Genomic DNA, 18,200 nt, shown 5'->3' with positions numbered 1-18,200 from the left:
AATGAAGTAGGTTGATGAGTGACTTTATGAAATAAATACCTGTCTGTGAGTGTCTTCTTGCACATTTCAAGGATGATTTTAAAATCACTTTCTTACTGAACATTTGCATATAAGTAATCAAATTCAACGTGGTGGTTGGATTTTTTTTTAATCTGGTATTTTTTTAATTTAATACTGTTGTTCGGTTATGTTCATATACATCCAACTGACCAAAATTAAACTCTTATGATCCATAAGCATTCATAATTACATACTGCATGTAACATTAATAGTCAATATAATAAACCTTCATCTTTATTGAAGCATCTCTTGTTTCTACAGCAGTTCTTTAATCTATCTCAATAGATTTCTAGTGTACAGCTCATATAGATTTGGTCAGTGACAAGGGTTAGAGTAGTCTTGTAGAACATTTACTTGTAGCTGTGAAAAGCCCACATTCATCAGAGGATTAGGTCGATCAGATTGTACCAGGATCAATGGAAGGACTGTGTGATCCCTCTTAGGCTGTAATGTGTTCACCTTCTTTGGAGAGAATTCACATACACACACATTTCTCTGTCTTAAAGCCATTTATCTCAGAATGTCAAATTGCAATAATTAACCATTATTGATCTTAAATTCAATTAACTTCATTAACACAGGTCATGATGAGGGTGCTTGTAAGGGAAAGGCTCTTGACAAGTGTCTTTTCTTATATGACATTGAATGTTCACAATCATGGCTATAAACTATTCATATTGTGCCACAGGAACATCTTTTAAAAATGACAAGAGTTTGGTTGGTGGCTTCGAAGCGACATTTTAATCCCCTCCCCCTCATCTTCTAGTTCTCAGGGTTTTCCAGCAAATTTTCTATTCAGGAATCAGTGAACCATTTGTTTCCAGCAAATTATCTTAGTGTGGTATTATAGCAAAACCCACCTATTCAAATACTCTTCAGTTCAATAGCTAATGCTAGATAGAGACTCATTTACAAAAGCGTATATTAGTATAGTTAGCAAATGAGTGAAATGAATATTCAGTGCTTCTTTTTGCTATACATACAAAACAAGTTGGGGCCATCTCATAGAGGTAATTCTTAGAATCTCTGCTTTCTCCAAGCCCTAAGATTCATATTGCAGTCAATAGTTGTTTTTCTTAAATGAAGGCTGAATAAAAACTCTGAAAGGACACAAAGCTTTGTTGGCCCACAGCGAACTTCTTTTTTTCATGGAGAAAGTTCATTGTAAGTACAAGTTCACAATAGCTGAAATTGTGATTGAAATAATTTGGATTTCTACTATACCATTCATACAGTTGTATGGAGTTTATTGTAGGGAGGCACTGCAACCAAAATAGCTATTGAAACTACTGTATAAAGGACTTCAATGGGAATTTCAAGTTTGCAAGAAAAATGAAGGATCAGGTTGAAGGTCTTTTGGTGCATTTTGAATGTCTTAAGTAGTCATGATCATTTACAAATAAATCTCCAAGTAGAAAGATTCACTGTAATACACTGGAGCATTTTAGGTGAAAACTTGATTTTTAAAAAGTTCACAATGAAGGCTGCAGCTCCAGAAATGTGTGTTAATATTAGTACCATTAAACAAAAATACAAAGCCACTGCTCTGGGTACTGTAAAGCTTGTAAGAGGTAGACAGATTAGGAGCAAGCAAAGATGTGGGAAGATTACAGATAGTAAGGTGTAAGATTTCATTTTTTCTTAGTCTAAAAAAATACTAAACCATCATCAGAAGACTCAGAAATGTGGCTAAAGAGAAATGACAACATCAGTTTTGTTCAGAAACAGATTTCTGTGACAATTAAATGGTCATTTTGTTACTACATTTGCTATTTCCATTCCACTATACAAAGCATTTACTGAAAAGAGGCAGGGCAGAAGCAGAATGGTTTGATTACTGCATTTGAAGAAACTAAAGTTCCCTTACAACATCTGTTTGCACAGTGAAGGATTATAATAATTAAGAGCTATTAGAGCCATATTGAGAACTTTTATGCTCATGCTTGCTTATCCTGGAGTTGGCTGTGAATCTTGTATTAGTTTGTTGAATGCCCTGTGTGCTTTTCGGTGATTAAAAGATGCCACCCAAATGCTGATATCAAGCAGAGATTGTGTCACTGTGCGTTTTAGTACCAATTCATACAGAGAATTTGACTTCATTTTACCAGGATGTTGATAGTGACTTTTTTTTTTTTTTTTAATAAAGCAAAGAAATATTTTTATTCTTTAAGAATTCTGGAAAATATTTTTGTGCATTTGAGGAGATGGTAATTCTGTGCTTAGAAAATTCTAGAGAGTACAAAAAACAATTTACCTCCCAAATCAATCTAAGGGTCAAAGCATAACATGAAGCTGTTTTCTCTGCTTATGAACATTTATTTCCCACTGTAGTATGTGCTTGCATGGAGTAGAAACTCTAACAAGTCTGTAGTACTTCACACCAAGCAACTGTCTTGGAAACCAACAGAAAACCAGTTTTGTCTTACTTAGAGTGGATCACGTTTATTCGTGATGAATAATTTATACAGTAAATGTAGTTGTTTGGTTTTTTTTTTTTTTTTTTTTTCTGTTAATAATGCACATACTAATTGTATTTGTTAAGTTTATGTGAATGTTTTCAGACTATGGGGCTGCTTGTGAACTGTTTACCTCAACAGTTTGTGCCTGGCTCTTGAATGCTCAGTGGTGGTCCCCCTTCATGTCTGGTTGGCTGACCCTTAACCTGCCGATGGATAGTGAGGAACTTTATGCTCTGCAAATGATGTTCAGTTGTAACTTTGGTGTACCTGCAGGAAGGGCATCCCTTCCCTGGGAATGTGAAGGGGTGGGGAGAGCAGGAAGAGGAAGGTACTACGTGAATGTTGATGACACAGGAACACCAAGACTCTGAACAGATTCAGACTGAGAAGCAGTTGAGAGTTCCCAATGGGTGCTCACAGTTCCTGTTACTCATTTGCCTACTTGATCTAGTCTTGAAGGTGCTCATGGAAGGTTGTTTATGTGGTGACAGGGAAGGCCAAGTTTGTTTTTTTTTTTTTCCTCCTTTTTCAGCAGGTTCAGCCAGAAATTCCAGGCTTATGCTCATAGGGGCTGTTAAAATAAATGCTTCCCCCAGAGTGCAAAAGGGGAAGATTGATTCCACAAAATACCATAGCAAGGAAGGTCCTTTTGTCCTCATGGGAGTCTGTCATGTTTCTGAGCCCTTCCACTTGATTACTGTGATCCTGCATTGCTTCTGCTAAGCAGCTGTGGGCACACACAGTAGGAACTGTTCCTCAGCTTCTCCACAGCTGTGGTAATTTTGAGTCAATTGCATTGTGTATATGTGACTGCAAATGTAGGACAAACCCCATAAAAATCTGGTTTTCCTGTCCAGGCATAGTCTCTGAACTGTTACTCCTGTTAAGTTTCTCATAAGCATGTCATTCACTTCTACTTGTACAATAATGACAGCTGAAGTCAGGTTTTACATGAGAAAGACTCTTTAAGAATGTATATTTTTGTTTGTTTTTTTTTGTTTTTTTTTTTTTTCATTATACATGGGAGTGACTTGGACCTTGGGTCTCACTTAAAGTTTTTTAATCTTCAGATTGCTTCTTGTCAAACTTCTTGTAGAAGGCGGCAGATGAGCTCTCTGAGACAAATTTCAGACTGATCCTCATGCAACCCTACCCATAGAAGAGTACACTGAAGTGTGATAGGACCATGTGATGTTCTCCACGTTGGAAAGAAGTGGTGTTATGTTTCACGTGTGGATGATTTGAGCAGATTTTAGAAAAACCCTGCTCAGCAGGTTGAATTCAGGAAGTTTAGGCCCCGGGGCAGAAGTCAAGGCAAAGCATAGCTTCGGAGGAGAGTGGCATGATCCATCACATAACGTCTCCGGTGTGGCTCTGCTAGAACAGGCGTTTACAACTCCCCTGAAATCCTGTTCTGCACTGGGAGCAGACAGCTCTTTGGGAGGCGAGTTGTGCTGATACTTCTCCTTGCTTCCAAAACCTGTCCTATTTTCCCTGTTGTGAAAAGAAGTTTGCTGGCAGTCTGAAGATTCAGTGTTTATTGGATCCCAGCAACTTGGCTCAGAAAAGATATGTGACCAGAGACTCTGGGTTGAGCACAGTACATGCACCCGTGGGTATTTCACTGGGTATTTTATCCTTAATAATTGTTTAAACTGAAAACTGGCAATTATTTTCAATTATACACAAACGTTGTACTCACATAAACACACTGTGAAGAAGCATAGGAACAGCAACACAAACTTAAGACATCCTCTTATGTTTTGTGTAAGTAGCTAAATTATATAGATTAACCTACAGGAGTTGCAGGCTCCTTTACTTTTCTTCTTGTCTGGCACTAGGCAAGTAATTTTTAACTTATTCGAATTTCCAAGTTTGCAACTGTGGATAAGAATGTTTTTTTTTCCACAGAGTTGCTGTGAAGAATAAAACACTTGTTGATAGTTTTGAACATATCTGTAGAGTGATGGTGTCCCATAGTGCTAAGTTGTTTCTGAGCCACCATTTAATGTTATGGCATCCTGTTTTTTTCAAGTGTGTATTTAATGAAGGAGATAATACATAAATGTGAGCTTTGCATAGGAATCTCTCATTTAAAAAACATCTGAAAAGTATTTGGTTTCAGAAAAATGAATGCCTCCCTTATGAGAATTAGTAGCAATTTTTGAATGTTTTCTCTCTTCATTTGTAGGTGGTCTGTATGCTACTTTTCATATGGCACTGTAAAGTCTAAAGTGAATAGGAGACCTGAATCCTGTACCTTCCTTTAAACTACACAAAAACTAGGGGAGTTTGGAATACAGTGGCATGAGGAAAAGGTACCTGCTATAGCCTTGCTTTGTTCTGTGCTGAGATGGCCCACACTTTAATGGCATATAAACTCGTTTCTTGTTATTGTCTCTTCACTGTGTATTCTTGTCCATGTAATTCTCAACTCTTAACACTTAGAGTTGATTTGAGCTCTCTGAAGTTGCTCCAAATGTAATACCAGTCCAGGATGCTGGATAGCTGTCTAGCTTCCTCTGGCCTGTTTCTCAGCTCTCTGTGGCAGACAGCTGCAGTATTTTTATGAAGGAACAAACAAACACAAGTACACTTCAAAGTTTCGAGTGCCTAATGTTAGCCATCCATTAGATTGGCATGCTATGTCACATCCGGCCACACTGATTCCCAGTAACCTAATACTACACTATTATTGGCATGAAAAGGCTGCAGTTTTATCAACATACAAAAATTCCAGCTAAACAAGCATTAATCATTCACATCACATCAAATTAACATGTTCAAAATTAATATTCTTGACCTTGACAATGGGCAGAATAATCAGTCTTGCAGTAGGATCGTACTCCGGTGTGAGGTAGGAGCGACTTCAGCCGATGTGCAAGAGAAGTGCTGACCTCTCCACTTGGAAATAACATTTCTCTCCCATAATAGACAGTCCTGCCTCTATGAAACAGAACCTTTGACCTTTCTAACAGGAATAATGTCCCTGTCAAGGTGCTGGGTAATCAGTATTGCCATGCCCATTTAGAGACAGTGGTGTCATTTGCCACTCTTGTAAACAGGGCAGCCACTCCTACCTCCCATTTCTATCGCCTAATGAGGAATACGCTAACATCTCTGCCAAGTAGTGAAGTCTCAAATACAATTTCAGTTACATGTGAATTATCAGTCAGTCTCGGTATAGAAATAGCTCATGTTGTGGGTGAAATGTTTGCCTTTCTTCCTGTAAGTGGAAGGCCTACAGAGTGGGAGTTTTCTAACAGACTAATATAACTCTTTTATATGCCTTCATTTGCATTAGGTCTTTGATTGACTCCATCCACCGAGCTGGTTTTCTCTTGCCTCTGTTCATTAATTTTGTGAGTAAGGTTCACTGGCAGAGTCAAATCATCTCTGTGCTGCTGTTTCTCTGTTGGCTTTCTCTGGACTTGTGTTCAGACTGAGCCCCCTCTTAACTCCGAATGCTCCCACTGAAACTGGGGACTCATCAAGTTTTTTTCATCAATTAAATCTTCAAAAAGTATTCTGCTTCTTTCTTAGGTGGCTGATGTCTGCTTTAAAACAGAATGGGAATGATATTTAGGAAAAGGCTCTGTACTGCCAGCAGCACTGACTGTGGCAGGAGCAGCCTTCTCGCAGCACTGCTTCAGATTGGGGAGCAGGGGGGGCCAGGCTGCGGACAGAGTTTCCCTGGCTGGGTCCTATTCACCACTCCATTTTATGATCTGTTCTGATCCTTTTTCCCTTTTTCTTTTTGACTGGGAATATAATATTCATCCCATAAGCATGGAAGTGTTTGTGCTCCCAGTCCCTTTCTGCTGTTCTCTATTTTTAAGTGTGAAATGTATATGGGTTCAGGTTTTTTAAGGGTTCAGAAGATTTTTTTTTCAAGATGCACTCAAAATCAGATGTTTTGGGAAACGACGCTTAGTATTACATGATGATTTCAAACCATGCATAAATACATATTAAAGCTGGTTGTAATTTTTTTACTAAAAAACTATTTGGTTAAAGCCAAAGTATTTCCAAGGAACTAAATGGCTTTCATAAACTTTTGTAGTTAAGCATTTTTTTATGTGAGAAGAATATTTAAATGTTTTGGTACTTTTTCAAGCAAAGAGCTTATATACAAGTTTAAATATATCCCAGTAAACTAATTAAAATAAAAGTCTTGGCAAAAAACCCCATAATTAGAACAAGACATTTCAAAAGTACTGAAATGAAATATTTGGATAGATCCAAGCCAAAATATATGGTCTCAGATGCATTTTTCAGTAAAGAAGGGAAGAATTGTGCAATTAATTGGTTCTTGGAGAACAGTAAAATATACCTTCGATGCCTTTTTTATTTCCAAACAAACTCAAGGAAGTGTGTGTCTGACCGTGTTACTGGGTGGATGTTGCCATGGAAGGGATGAAAACCATGTGATGTTTTTCCTCTTGCTGCTGAAGAGGACCTCTAGCAGTTGGGATTCGAGCCGGTAGCTGTTGTGCTGGTGGGCATCTCAGAAGATTGCTGAGTTTGGCCCAGGCCATCAGTAGAGTAACAGCTGGTTTAGCTGCATGGGGACTTCTCTACCTGCAGAAATGTAATGGACTGGCGATATTTCTCTGCTTTTGTACAGGAGATCCCTGGTGTCTATGTAGAGCCAGGTATATGAGTTTATTAGTGTATATACAATATGTAGATCATTTTGGGCAGTGATGGTTCACAATTTATTTTCACTGGCAAAGAAATGATCCATAGCTCAGTTATGAATTACCTCATGTGGAAATCAACTGCATTATACGATATCTTACTGTTACATAGTGATATCAAATGTGTTAATTTCATTATTTCTTAGCAGTTTAGTTAATAATTGCAACAAACAGTAATGAGGGAACTGTCTGTTCTTGACCTCTCTGTGGCTGCACCTGCAATAGGTTTCTGAATCCCTTTGATAGCCTCATTTTCTATAGAAACTGAGGGCACACCAGGGAACTGCTTTCCATTTTTTGTCAAGTATTATGTCACAGTGACTCCAGTGCTCAACTTTCAGGCAGTTTCCTGTGGGTTATGGTACCCTGTGAGATGTAAACTAAAAACTTTGTTGAGAACTGGAATTGTTTTTCTTTTACTCTGGAAAAACAAAAAACCCAGAACCACATAATTTCTTTCATTTACAGTCTTCTTAACTTCTGCCATTAGAATTGCCTTTAAAGTTGGGGTTTTTTCCTCAGACTTTGCTGTTGAGGCATTGAAAAACAGTTTTATAGATGCCTTGCCATGCCAAACATTTACTCTACAATTGAAAAATACCAAACTACAATTTTGTTGTTGTTGTTGTTATTTTTTTTTTGTTGTTGTTGTTTTTTTTTAATAAGAAGGAAATGGCTGAGTAATGATGGGCTGGAAACAGTGCTTCTTAAAGATAATCTCTCCACCATGCAGTGAATCTCAGTGAAAAAATTTTTTATCATCACCTTCTGATTTTATTCTCTGCTTTTACAGTCTCTTTGCTCTTCCTGTAGGTAGTTAACCAAACAAGAAATTTCTCTGCTATGAGCCTCCTTGTCCTTCTTTCTGTTGCAGTGAAGCTGTTACCTTCATCTGTACTCAGACAGAATATAGACGATCTCACTTCCCTGAGCAAGGTCTGGTGGGGCAGGGAGGGCTCCGAAATTCCCTTTGTCCTGGTTTGGGCTGAAGTAGAGTTAATATTCCTTTTCAGGAGCTAGAAGAGTGCTGTGTTTTGGATTTAGCTTTGAGTTTGGTATGAGAAGAATGCTGATAGCACACTGATGTTTTCAGCTGCTACTGAGACTTCAAGGACTCTCCTACTCCCCATGTCCTGCCCGTGCGCAAGGACACAGGGAGCAGGGAGGGAGCACAGCCCAAGCACCAGACCCAAATTGGCTAATGAAATATTCCATATCATGGGATGTCATGCTCACTATATAGAGGAGGGATGGTTGGGAAGGAGCTCTCTCACTTCCGGGATTGCGATTGTGGGATCTTGGTATCTCGGGGTCACTGGCCGGGAACGGGCTGGGTATTGGTTAGTGGGTGGTGAGCAATTACATTGTGCATTGCCCATTTATATTTTTTTTTCTATTATTGTCATTGTTCTCATTTTATTACTATTATTAAACTGTTCCTATCTCAGCCTATGAGTCTCCCTTCACCCCTCCAATTCCCTCCCCCATTCCCAGGTGGGGAGGGGGAGGGTGGGTGACCGGCTGCGGTGGTTGGCTGCCAACCAGGCTCAAACCACAACACCCTTGGCTGCAGATGGACTCCTTTCCATGAGTACTTGCACTGAATCCCATATGCCCTGCTAGTGTGGGACTGAAGTTTGGCCTTAACCCTCTCTCCTCTTGTGTCCCATGTGCTGGTAACAATTTAATTGTTTTTTCTGAGGAGAAAACATATCAGCCATGGTACAGCTAGATGTAGTGGTATTGCAAAATCTTTCAGTATGCCCCGAGTCTGCCATCACAGGTTGGTCCAGGACTACTTGGGTTGCCTTATATTGCCATGAAGGCAAATGATTAGGTAATCAGCCCTTGGAATAAAGAATTAGAAGCTACTGGCATAAACTCCATTTTAGGATGGTGTTTTAAGTGTTAGGCTAAGATATTTCCTTGAGCATCCTCATCTCTTGCATAAATCTTTGGTTGAGGAAGTTGCAGGTAATGTCATGTTTCATCCCTCCTCTCCTTATGCAGCAAAAGAGCAGGAGTCATTCAAACTGTCAGTTTATCAAAGTTGCAGATTTCCAAGTTAAATTCCATACTGTTGTTTCTGCCTCCTCATTTCCTGCATTTCTGGATCAAAGACTGATGTCACAAGTTAGCTGCACAACTTGAACTTAGGAAGGAGAAGAGTTATAGAGGAGGCAGCTCCTGGTTAGCACACAAATACGCTTGATAGTTGGTGAAAAGGGCAAAGAAAGCATGAAAGGTAAATAGATTTACATTTAAATGAGCTTCATACTGGAGGTTTTCTCTAATGTAAACGTCACTCTCTAAAAATAAAACGTGAATGTGACAATACAAGTGTTTCAGTCCAAACAAAATTCATAAGATTTCAGCAGAAAGAGAAATAAAAATATGAAGAACAACACATTAATTAGGGGCTTGATTCTGTGCCCCCTGTTTGTGTTGGTGAGCACCCAGCCCCAGGAGGACTTTCAGTGTTATGCAGGGATGAAGCCCAGGGCTTTGGTGTGTATGTGGTGGTGGGACTGGGTGGCACATGCTCACACTAGCTCTCAGTGGACAAAAAAAGCAAAAGACAGGTACACTTACAGAGTGCTTTGGTGTGCCATTTCAGCCCACCCGTGGGAATGAGATCTTTATTAATGTAGGCAGTGTGGCAATAACCTTGAATTTTCTTTACCTCATAAAAAGGGAGTTATTCTTTGGTTTCACAACAGGGGTAAAGGAACGGGAGCTGTAAAAGAAAAAACATTTCCACAAGGTAGAAAAGAGAAAGGATACATTTGCTTCCAAATCATAGGTTTCATGCTGTCATTCCTTTCTTCCATCCTTCCTTATTCATATCACTAGGATATGGTGTGGTTGAGGGGGAGGTAGTTGATAGCCAGTTGTTTACACATTATCAGTAGTTATTTAAAATTTTTCAGCTTTAGAGAGTAATTTGAACTGCTTTGGTCTCCTTTGCTAAAGTTTTTGGTAGACTTCAGGAATATGATGGAACAAAGAATTAAGATGAAAAACAATCCATAGGGGAATGAAAGTATCAAATGAAATCCACCTTGTTAGAATATTTGTAGTGGTTTTGTTGCAAGAATTTGCAGGATAGGCACTGATTCTTAGTAAAACATCACAACTTTATTTCATTATAGCACATATACTTGTGCTTAAAGTTAGATCTTTGTATCAGCATCTTTGAAACATCTTATAATAGAGTTTTTAACATAATTATTTCAAACTATGTTCTCCCAATCATTAAACATAGGGCCCTTCCTGCGTGAATTTTCTGTGTTTAAATTATCTGAGCTGAAATATCGAATCACTATTACGTGTTGCTCTTATGTGATATGTTTGTGCTCTCAAAGGTTTAACTTCTATTATGAAGATCAAATTATAACTTTACGTGCTTGGACGAAGATTCACTACCATTCATCCATGTGAAAGAACAGTAGTGAATATTTTGTATTACCTAACTGAATGAAGAAATACTCCATGTGAAACTAAAAGCCTGATTTCATTGTTACTTTAACAGTTGTTTTGTCTCTTGTGGTTTTCTGATAACATTTAAACATATTTTCCATGAAAGGATTTTGCAAGGTTCAATACTGTATATATGTATCTACTGTGCTGTTCTACATTTTCCCCTCCGTTAAAGTACATCTTTTTGGGGTGTAAACAATTATGTTATCTGCACTATTGCCTGATAAACAAGCTATAGATTATTCAATGTGTTTAAGATACAGATACCCACACATTCCAGATGCGTTGCAGAGAAGGTCAAAAGTCAGGTGTCTTCAGCCATAGAATCTACTGGAAATGCCTTCCCCCCCCCCCCCCCCCCCAAGTTTACGGTTGTATTTGTGAGAGATTGCAAGTAAAATTTAAATTCCACTTAATACAGAACAGTCATGTTCTATTTTTGCTTTCTTGCTTAGCTGTAAATTAATGCATTATATAGAAATAGATAATTTTGATCAGTTAATGATCCCTCTCTTAATGTTTCCATAGTTTTTTTTACATAAAGGAGAAACTTAGGTAGACTTAGTGTATGTAGAATATGTGCACAGAAGCACCATAGAAAAAAAATATTGTTTACTGTCAGTTTCCAACTATCCTATTCAGGAAGAGTATCTTAGATTTACATCACCAGTTGCATTACTGGGGGGGGGCGGGAAGAGACAGGATCCCTGTTGGGTGTCTGTGTAGCTTATGCTGAGTAAATATTGACAAAGTAGTCTAAAGAGCAAACACTTTGACATTTGTAAGGTCCACTGGAAGGTCTTGTATATATTTATACAGCAGGAATGAGTACAGCATACCAATTTTCTTGAACTAGCTCCTGACATAATTCTGCATAGGCTTTCTTGTTGAGAGAGGTATCTTTAAATGTGAATGGGTCATTTGTTACACCCATAATGAGTATGCTCAAATTGCTCTTAGTGAGTTGTTTCAAGAGGTTGTGTCACCTGCTTATACCATCTCCTCCTCTAAAATAGGATACTACTAATAATGATAAGTTTAAAAAAAATTAATTTTTTTATTATTGTGTCTGGGGATTGTTTTACTTTGTAGAAATTTTTGATGTTTATACTCTATATTTATTAAAGATTGAGTCTCAAAACCGTAATGAGCAAAAAATGCTTGCTTAATTTAAATTGTGAATCTGTCTGTTAAGAAATGCATTAGGGGTAGGAGAAGCATAAGACATATTAATTGACAGACAGGAACTGCTGTCTCTGAGGTTGATACAAGTAATTTATTACTTTAGAAATGAATGCCACCTCCAGAATGTGCTTCATTAATTTCAAATTTAGTTTTAATTTCAAGCTGTTGCCCCTTGAGAAGAATAAGGTGGCAAATTATGTTTGAAGAGCAGATTTTTTTCTTGCTCTGAAGAAACACTAAATTTTAACTGTTTAATTTTACAAATAAGTACACTTCTTTGGCTAAAACACTTAAGGAAAAGTATGATCAGTAGAAACTAACTTCTATTTTCTTCTCTTCATAATAGCCTATGTTTCAGACGAACTAAAAGCAGCAGCACTGGTAGAAGAAGATGTGGAACCTGATGAAAATGCAGTTGATGGGGAGCCTTCAGCAAAATACGCATGTCCAGAAAAAGACTTCAGTAAGAACTGCCAAAGCTACCAAAACTCTCCAGCAGCTGAATTTTCTAGCCATGAAATGGACAGCGAGTCACATATCAGTGAGACAAGTGACCGCATGGCAGACTTTGAGAGCAGCTCCATTAAAAATGAGGAAGAGAGCAAGGAGGTTTCAGTACCACTGGAAGACTCTACTGTATCTGATAGTTTAGAACAAATGAAAGCTGTATATAATAACTTCCTTTCTAATTCCTACTGGTCCAATCTCAATTTGAACCTTCACCAGCCAATTTCAGAAAAAAACAATGGTAGCAGCAGCAGTAGCAGCAGCAGCAGCAGCAGTTGTGGAAGTGGCAGCTTTGACTGGCACCAGACTGCTATGGCTAAAACACTGCAGCAAGTTTCTCAGAGCAGAATTCTTCCTGAACCGAGTCTTTTTAGCACAGTTCAATTGTACAGACAAAGCAGTAAGCTTTATGGCTCTATATTTACTGGAGCCAGTAAATTCCGCTGTAAAGACTGCAGTGCTGCCTATGATACTTTAGTAGAATTAACAGTGCACATGAATGAAACAGGACATTATCGAGATGACAACCATGAAACTGATAACAATAACCCCAAAAGATGGTCCAAACCTCGTAAGCGTTCTTTGCTTGAAATGGAAGGGAAAGAAGATGCCCAGAAAGTATTAAAGTGTATGTACTGTGGTCATTCATTTGAATCTCTTCAGGATTTGAGTGTTCATATGATCAAAACAAAACACTACCAAAAAGTGCCTCTGAAGGAACCTGTTACACCTGTAGCAGCAAAAATTATCCCAGCTACTAGAAAGAAAGCATCGCTGGAGCTTGAACTTCCAAGTTCTCCAGACTCCACAGGTGGGACACCAAAAGCAACCATCTCGGATACCAACGATGCACTTCAAAAGAATTCTAATCCTTATATTACGCCAAATAATCGCTATGGCCACCAGAATGGTGCCAGCTATGCCTGGCACTTTGAGGCGAGGAAATCTCAAATTCTGAAGTGCATGGAGTGCGGAAGTTCACATGACACTCTGCAGGAACTCACGGCTCACATGATGGTGACAGGACATTTTATTAAAGTCACTAACTCTGCCATGAAAAAAGGGAAGCCAATTATAGAAGCCCCAGCGACACCAACAATAACATCCTTAGTAGATGAGAAAGTCCAGTCTGTGCCACTAGCTGCCACCACTTTTACGTCTCCTTCCAATACACCTTCTAGCGTTTCCCCTAAATTGAATGTTGAAATAAAAAAAGAAGTCGATAAAGAAAGAGGCATTGCCGATGACAAAATGAAAGACAAAGAAAAGTCAAGTGAAGATGAGGAGAAGTATGATATCTCCTCAAAATACCATTACTTGACTGAAAATGACCTAGAAGAAAGCCCTAAGGGAGGATTAGATATATTGAAGTCTTTAGAAAACACAGTTACATCGGCTATAAACAAAGCCCAGAATGGTACGCCAAGCTGGGGTGGCTACCCCAGCATTCATGCTGCCTATCAGCTGCCCAATATGATGAAGCTGTCATTGGGTTCATCTGGAAAGACTACACCATTAAAACCTATGTTTGGAAACAATGAACTAGTATCACCAACTAAAAACCAGCCCTTGGTGTCTCCACCAAGCAGTCAGACCTCACCTGTGCCAAAAACAAACTTTCATGCCATGGAAGAATTGGTAAAGAAAGTCACTGAGAAGGTGGCTAAAGTGGAGGAAAAAATGAAGGAGCCTGAGGGAAAACTTTCTCCAATGAAGCGTGCAACGCCTTCGCCATGCAGTAGTGAAGTCAGTGAACCCCTTAAGATGGAGTCCTCCCATGATGGTGGCTTTAAAAGCCAGCAGAACAGCCCAGTCCCTCAGAGAGATGGTTGCAAGGATAGTCCAACTGTAGAACCTGTGGAAAATGGGAAAGAGCCTGTTAAGTCCATTGTAAGTTCTTTAAGTAGCAGCACAGCTATCATTACTGATCACCCTCCTGAACAGCCATTTGTGAACCCATTAAGTGCACTGCAGTCTGTCATGAATATTCACCTTGGGAAGGCAGCAAAGCCATCTTTGCCTGCTTTGGATCCAATGAGCATGCTTTTTAAAATGAGCAACAGTTTGGCAGAAAAGGCTGCAGTGGCCACTCCACCTCTGCAGTCCAAAAAAACAGACCACTTAGACCGTTATTTTTATCATGTCAACAATGACCAACCCATAGATTTGACGAAAGGCAAGAGTGACAAAAGCTGCTCTTTGGGTTCAGCGCTTTTGTCATCCACATCGACATCTTCTGCATCTTCTTCATCTACAGTGACAACAGCAAAGACATCTGCAGTCGTGTCATTCATGTCAAACTCGCCGCTACGCGAGAATGCCTTGTCAGATATATCTGATATGCTGAAGAACCTGACAGAAAGTCACACATCAAAATCTTCCACACCTTCCAGCATATCTGAGAAATCTGACATTGATGGTACCACAATAGAGGAACCAGAAGAGAGTACACCCGCTCAGAAAAGGAAGGGACGTCAGTCTAACTGGAACCCTCAGCACTTGCTCATATTGCAGGCCCAGTTTGCAGCGAGTTTACGGCAGACTTCAGAGGGGAAATACATCATGTCAGACTTGAGCCCTCAAGAAAGAATGCACATTTCCAGGTTTACGGGACTTTCAATGACCACAATTAGCCACTGGCTAGCCAATGTGAAATACCAGCTCCGAAGGACGGGGGGAACGAAGTTCCTTAAAAATTTGGACACTGGGCACCCAGTGTTCTTTTGTAATGACTGTGCTTCACAGATCAGAACTCCTTCAACTTATATCAGTCATCTTGAATCGCATCTGGGTTTCAGGTTAAGAGACTTGTCCAAACTGTCCAGTGAACAGATTAACAATCAGATAGCACAAGCAAAGTCACCGTCTGAAAAACTGGTGACGTCCTCTCCAGAGGAAGATATTGGAACTTCTTATCAGTGCAAACTTTGTAACAGGACTTTTGCAAGCAAGCATGCTGTTAAACTTCATCTTAGTAAAACACATGGGAAGTCACCAGAGGATCATCTTCTGTATGTTTCGGAGTTAGAGAAGCAGTAGCATTTGCTTTTGATTAAAATAACTGTAATTTGCTTTGAGGAAAACTGTCAAAGACGCCTTAAAGCTACTGTTTAGTTCTTGGCACATGTTCTTATTTTAACTCCAGAGTCGCTCTGGGCTGAACTGTTTTGTATAACTGTACAGTGTTTAAATAGAGATGCATAATCAGCTGTTGTTACTGGTAAAATATGAAGGTTAAAATGCAGTGGTAAGTGTTTGGAACTTTGTGTAAATTGGATTTAGTTGCTGTGCATCCCTCTGATGCATCAAGCTGCATGCATTAACAGACAGTTTAATTAAGCATTTATAACTAATTCTGGTGCACTTTTTTCATGTGACCTAAGTGTGCTGGTATTTCTCACCCTATAATCTTTAGCCCTCTGAGTACTTTGAAGCACTTTTGCATTAATTTGGTAAAAATGTATGGATATGTTTTTTTTAAACCCTTACCAGCTTAGTTCCAATTACTAATATGAACCTCCATTTATGCAGAGGTGTCCCACACCTTGAAATTTAAAAATATAATTTTCACATTGAAACATAGATGTATATATTGTATAGATTTCAAAATCTCTTATGGAAAATGTGGTTGTCGTTAATGCCATTTTCTTTTTCTTCAGCATTTTTAGCAACCATGGGTTTTGTACCTGATAAGCCCCAGGTATAAACTGTACCTATATATAGTGTATATTTCATTTTTTAGATCTAACGGGTTTTCTTTTAACATCCAGACATTGTAAATTATATGATGAAAGATACCACAGATAGCATTTATAAAGTATTCAGAAACATTATTCTTAAAGCAAAGTATGTTTTCTTTTGTTTTGCTATACAGTACATCTATATTAATAGAGGTTCATGTTTAAATTATACATATTTATTAGTGTTGCTATCATTTGTTTGTTTGGGTTTTTTTTAAACCTTCTGAAGAAACAGAAGCCATGGACTGCATTCCTGGCATGCATTCTGTTTTGCACAACATGACTTTTAAAGGTATTTATTAGTAAAAAAAAATAAAAAAAAAATAAAAAGAGAAAATTCAAAATAAACTCAGTGCTCAAAGGGTTAAATCTATTTGAAAAACTTGTACTGTATTTCCTAAACATTGATAAAGCCTTTAAAATGTTTGTACTGTAATACTTTGCTTAAAAAGTTATGAGGCATTCTGTGATATAACCTCTTTTACTTATTTATAAGCGCTCTTGGTTGTTATTTCCTATTGTAGAATGCCTTTTTATTTCAATTGGTAACTTTCTGTTTTGTTCTGCCTAATTATTCTCCCAAGATTCCATACTGCAGCTTTATCTTTAGGCATATGAAAGGTAACCCGTGGTTACCAGCACACTAAGTGATTCTGTTCGTCTCCATTTTTGGCAGTTAATTTGCAGAAGTAACTGACAGCTGACACCATATGAGAATCTATGTATAAAATATTGGCATGTAAACAGCACAGACACTGTAATGCACTCTGTGCCCTGTTTTGTTGTTGACAATGAAGCACCATTATATGACTCTTCATATAACCTTTTTTTCTACAGCAGCATTAAAATTGTCTTTTTGCTATAATTTTGTGTTGCGTTCACAATTATGTCTGAAATGTGCTACGACTAACGAGCACATTAAAATTAAATTGTATGCTATCTGTTTATGACTGAAGCCTGAGTAGGTTTCTTCATCTGCCAGGTGCTGGCAGTCAAAAGCTGCACATAAATCACTGGAGTTTTAGTGAACTTTAGCATTGAAAGAGCAGGGTAGCACTTATTCAAAGGCTGCATTAACAGAATTTTTTTCCCCCACAAAAGATAAATGAGTGTTATAAGTCCTTTTTAAACATCAGGTAAGGCTGACTGTGAAGACGGGGTTTATAAGCAACGTGTGGCAAAGCAAATAGGTGTTTTGCTGTGCTGTATTCAGACCCAGGCAGATATTGCTACTTACTGCGTTCCCCCTGCATGTACTGAGCAGTCTGCAAGTCACACTGGTGGGTATTTCACGAGTTAGAGAATCCCTTTACTTCTACCCAGCGTTTTCAAATGACAGGAGTAGGAGTTGGAACCTGAGACCAATGACTTAAACTTAGTGGTTTTGAAGTGAGTCCCCTTATGGCCCTACCTGCTGTTGTACAGAATTCACAGCAGATAGGGAGGGGAGAGGATGAATAAACACATGCCAAACAAATTCAAACAAGCAGGAGCATTTATATGATAATGACAGACTTTTACTGGTGTTGACAGGTCATCCCATCAAAACCATTGAAAACAATTTGCATCTCCCAAGCACCTATATTACTATGCATGTAAATAATGTATTTTGCCAGTCAGGTGAACTTAGAGTCTGGAGATGGTTACATGGGAACCAAAACCACCATTACAGCACTTAAGAATCATGTCTCAAGTAATAACTAGCATCCAAATGTCAAATGTACAGATTTTCCTTTCTTTTTTAAAAAAATCCACTATCTTATAGTAAGCAACTGATTAAATCTTTGGTTCTGTCTTTCCATCTTTCTGTGATTCGATTTTTCCTTCCATCTTTCTGTCTCTCTGTAATTGTAAAGGCCGGTACCATGTCTTCAGAAATGTGTTGGAGTGTTCTGTGCATTCTATAGCAAATACTGCTAAGCAGGTCTAGTGAATGGGATTAATGGTTAGGGCTCTGGGTTTTTTCCTCCTTTTTTTGGCTCGCAGTTGTATCTGATTTTGAGGTCATTTGTGTGTCAATGTTTATGGCCTCAGCTCAAATTCCAGCAATAAAATTGCAACATGCCATT

General features: G+C 38.6%; 1 protein-coding gene across 1 annotated transcript in view; it reads left to right on the top strand.

Annotated features, from left to right (window-relative positions):
- The window catches only part of TSHZ3 (teashirt zinc finger homeobox 3), a 65,747-nt gene extending 48,669 nt beyond the window's left edge, over positions 1-17,078 (top strand). Inside the window, exon 2 of the mRNA XM_032987218.2 lies at positions 12,231-17,078. Within this exon, the coding sequence (XP_032843109.1) occupies positions 12,231-15,430 (3,200 nt within the window). The 3' untranslated portion in view covers positions 15,431-17,078. The remainder of the gene's footprint in view (positions 1-12,230) is intronic.
- Positions 17,079-18,200: the final 1,122 nt, after the last annotated feature.

Source organism: Tyto alba, unplaced genomic scaffold, assembly GCF_018691265.1.
Source record: "Tyto alba isolate M040663 unplaced genomic scaffold, T.alba_DEE_v4.0 Super-Scaffold_26, whole genome shotgun sequence".
Taxonomy (NCBI): Eukaryota; Metazoa; Chordata; class Aves; order Strigiformes; family Tytonidae; genus Tyto; species Tyto alba.
This window is presented reverse-complemented; position numbering and strand designations above follow the sequence as displayed.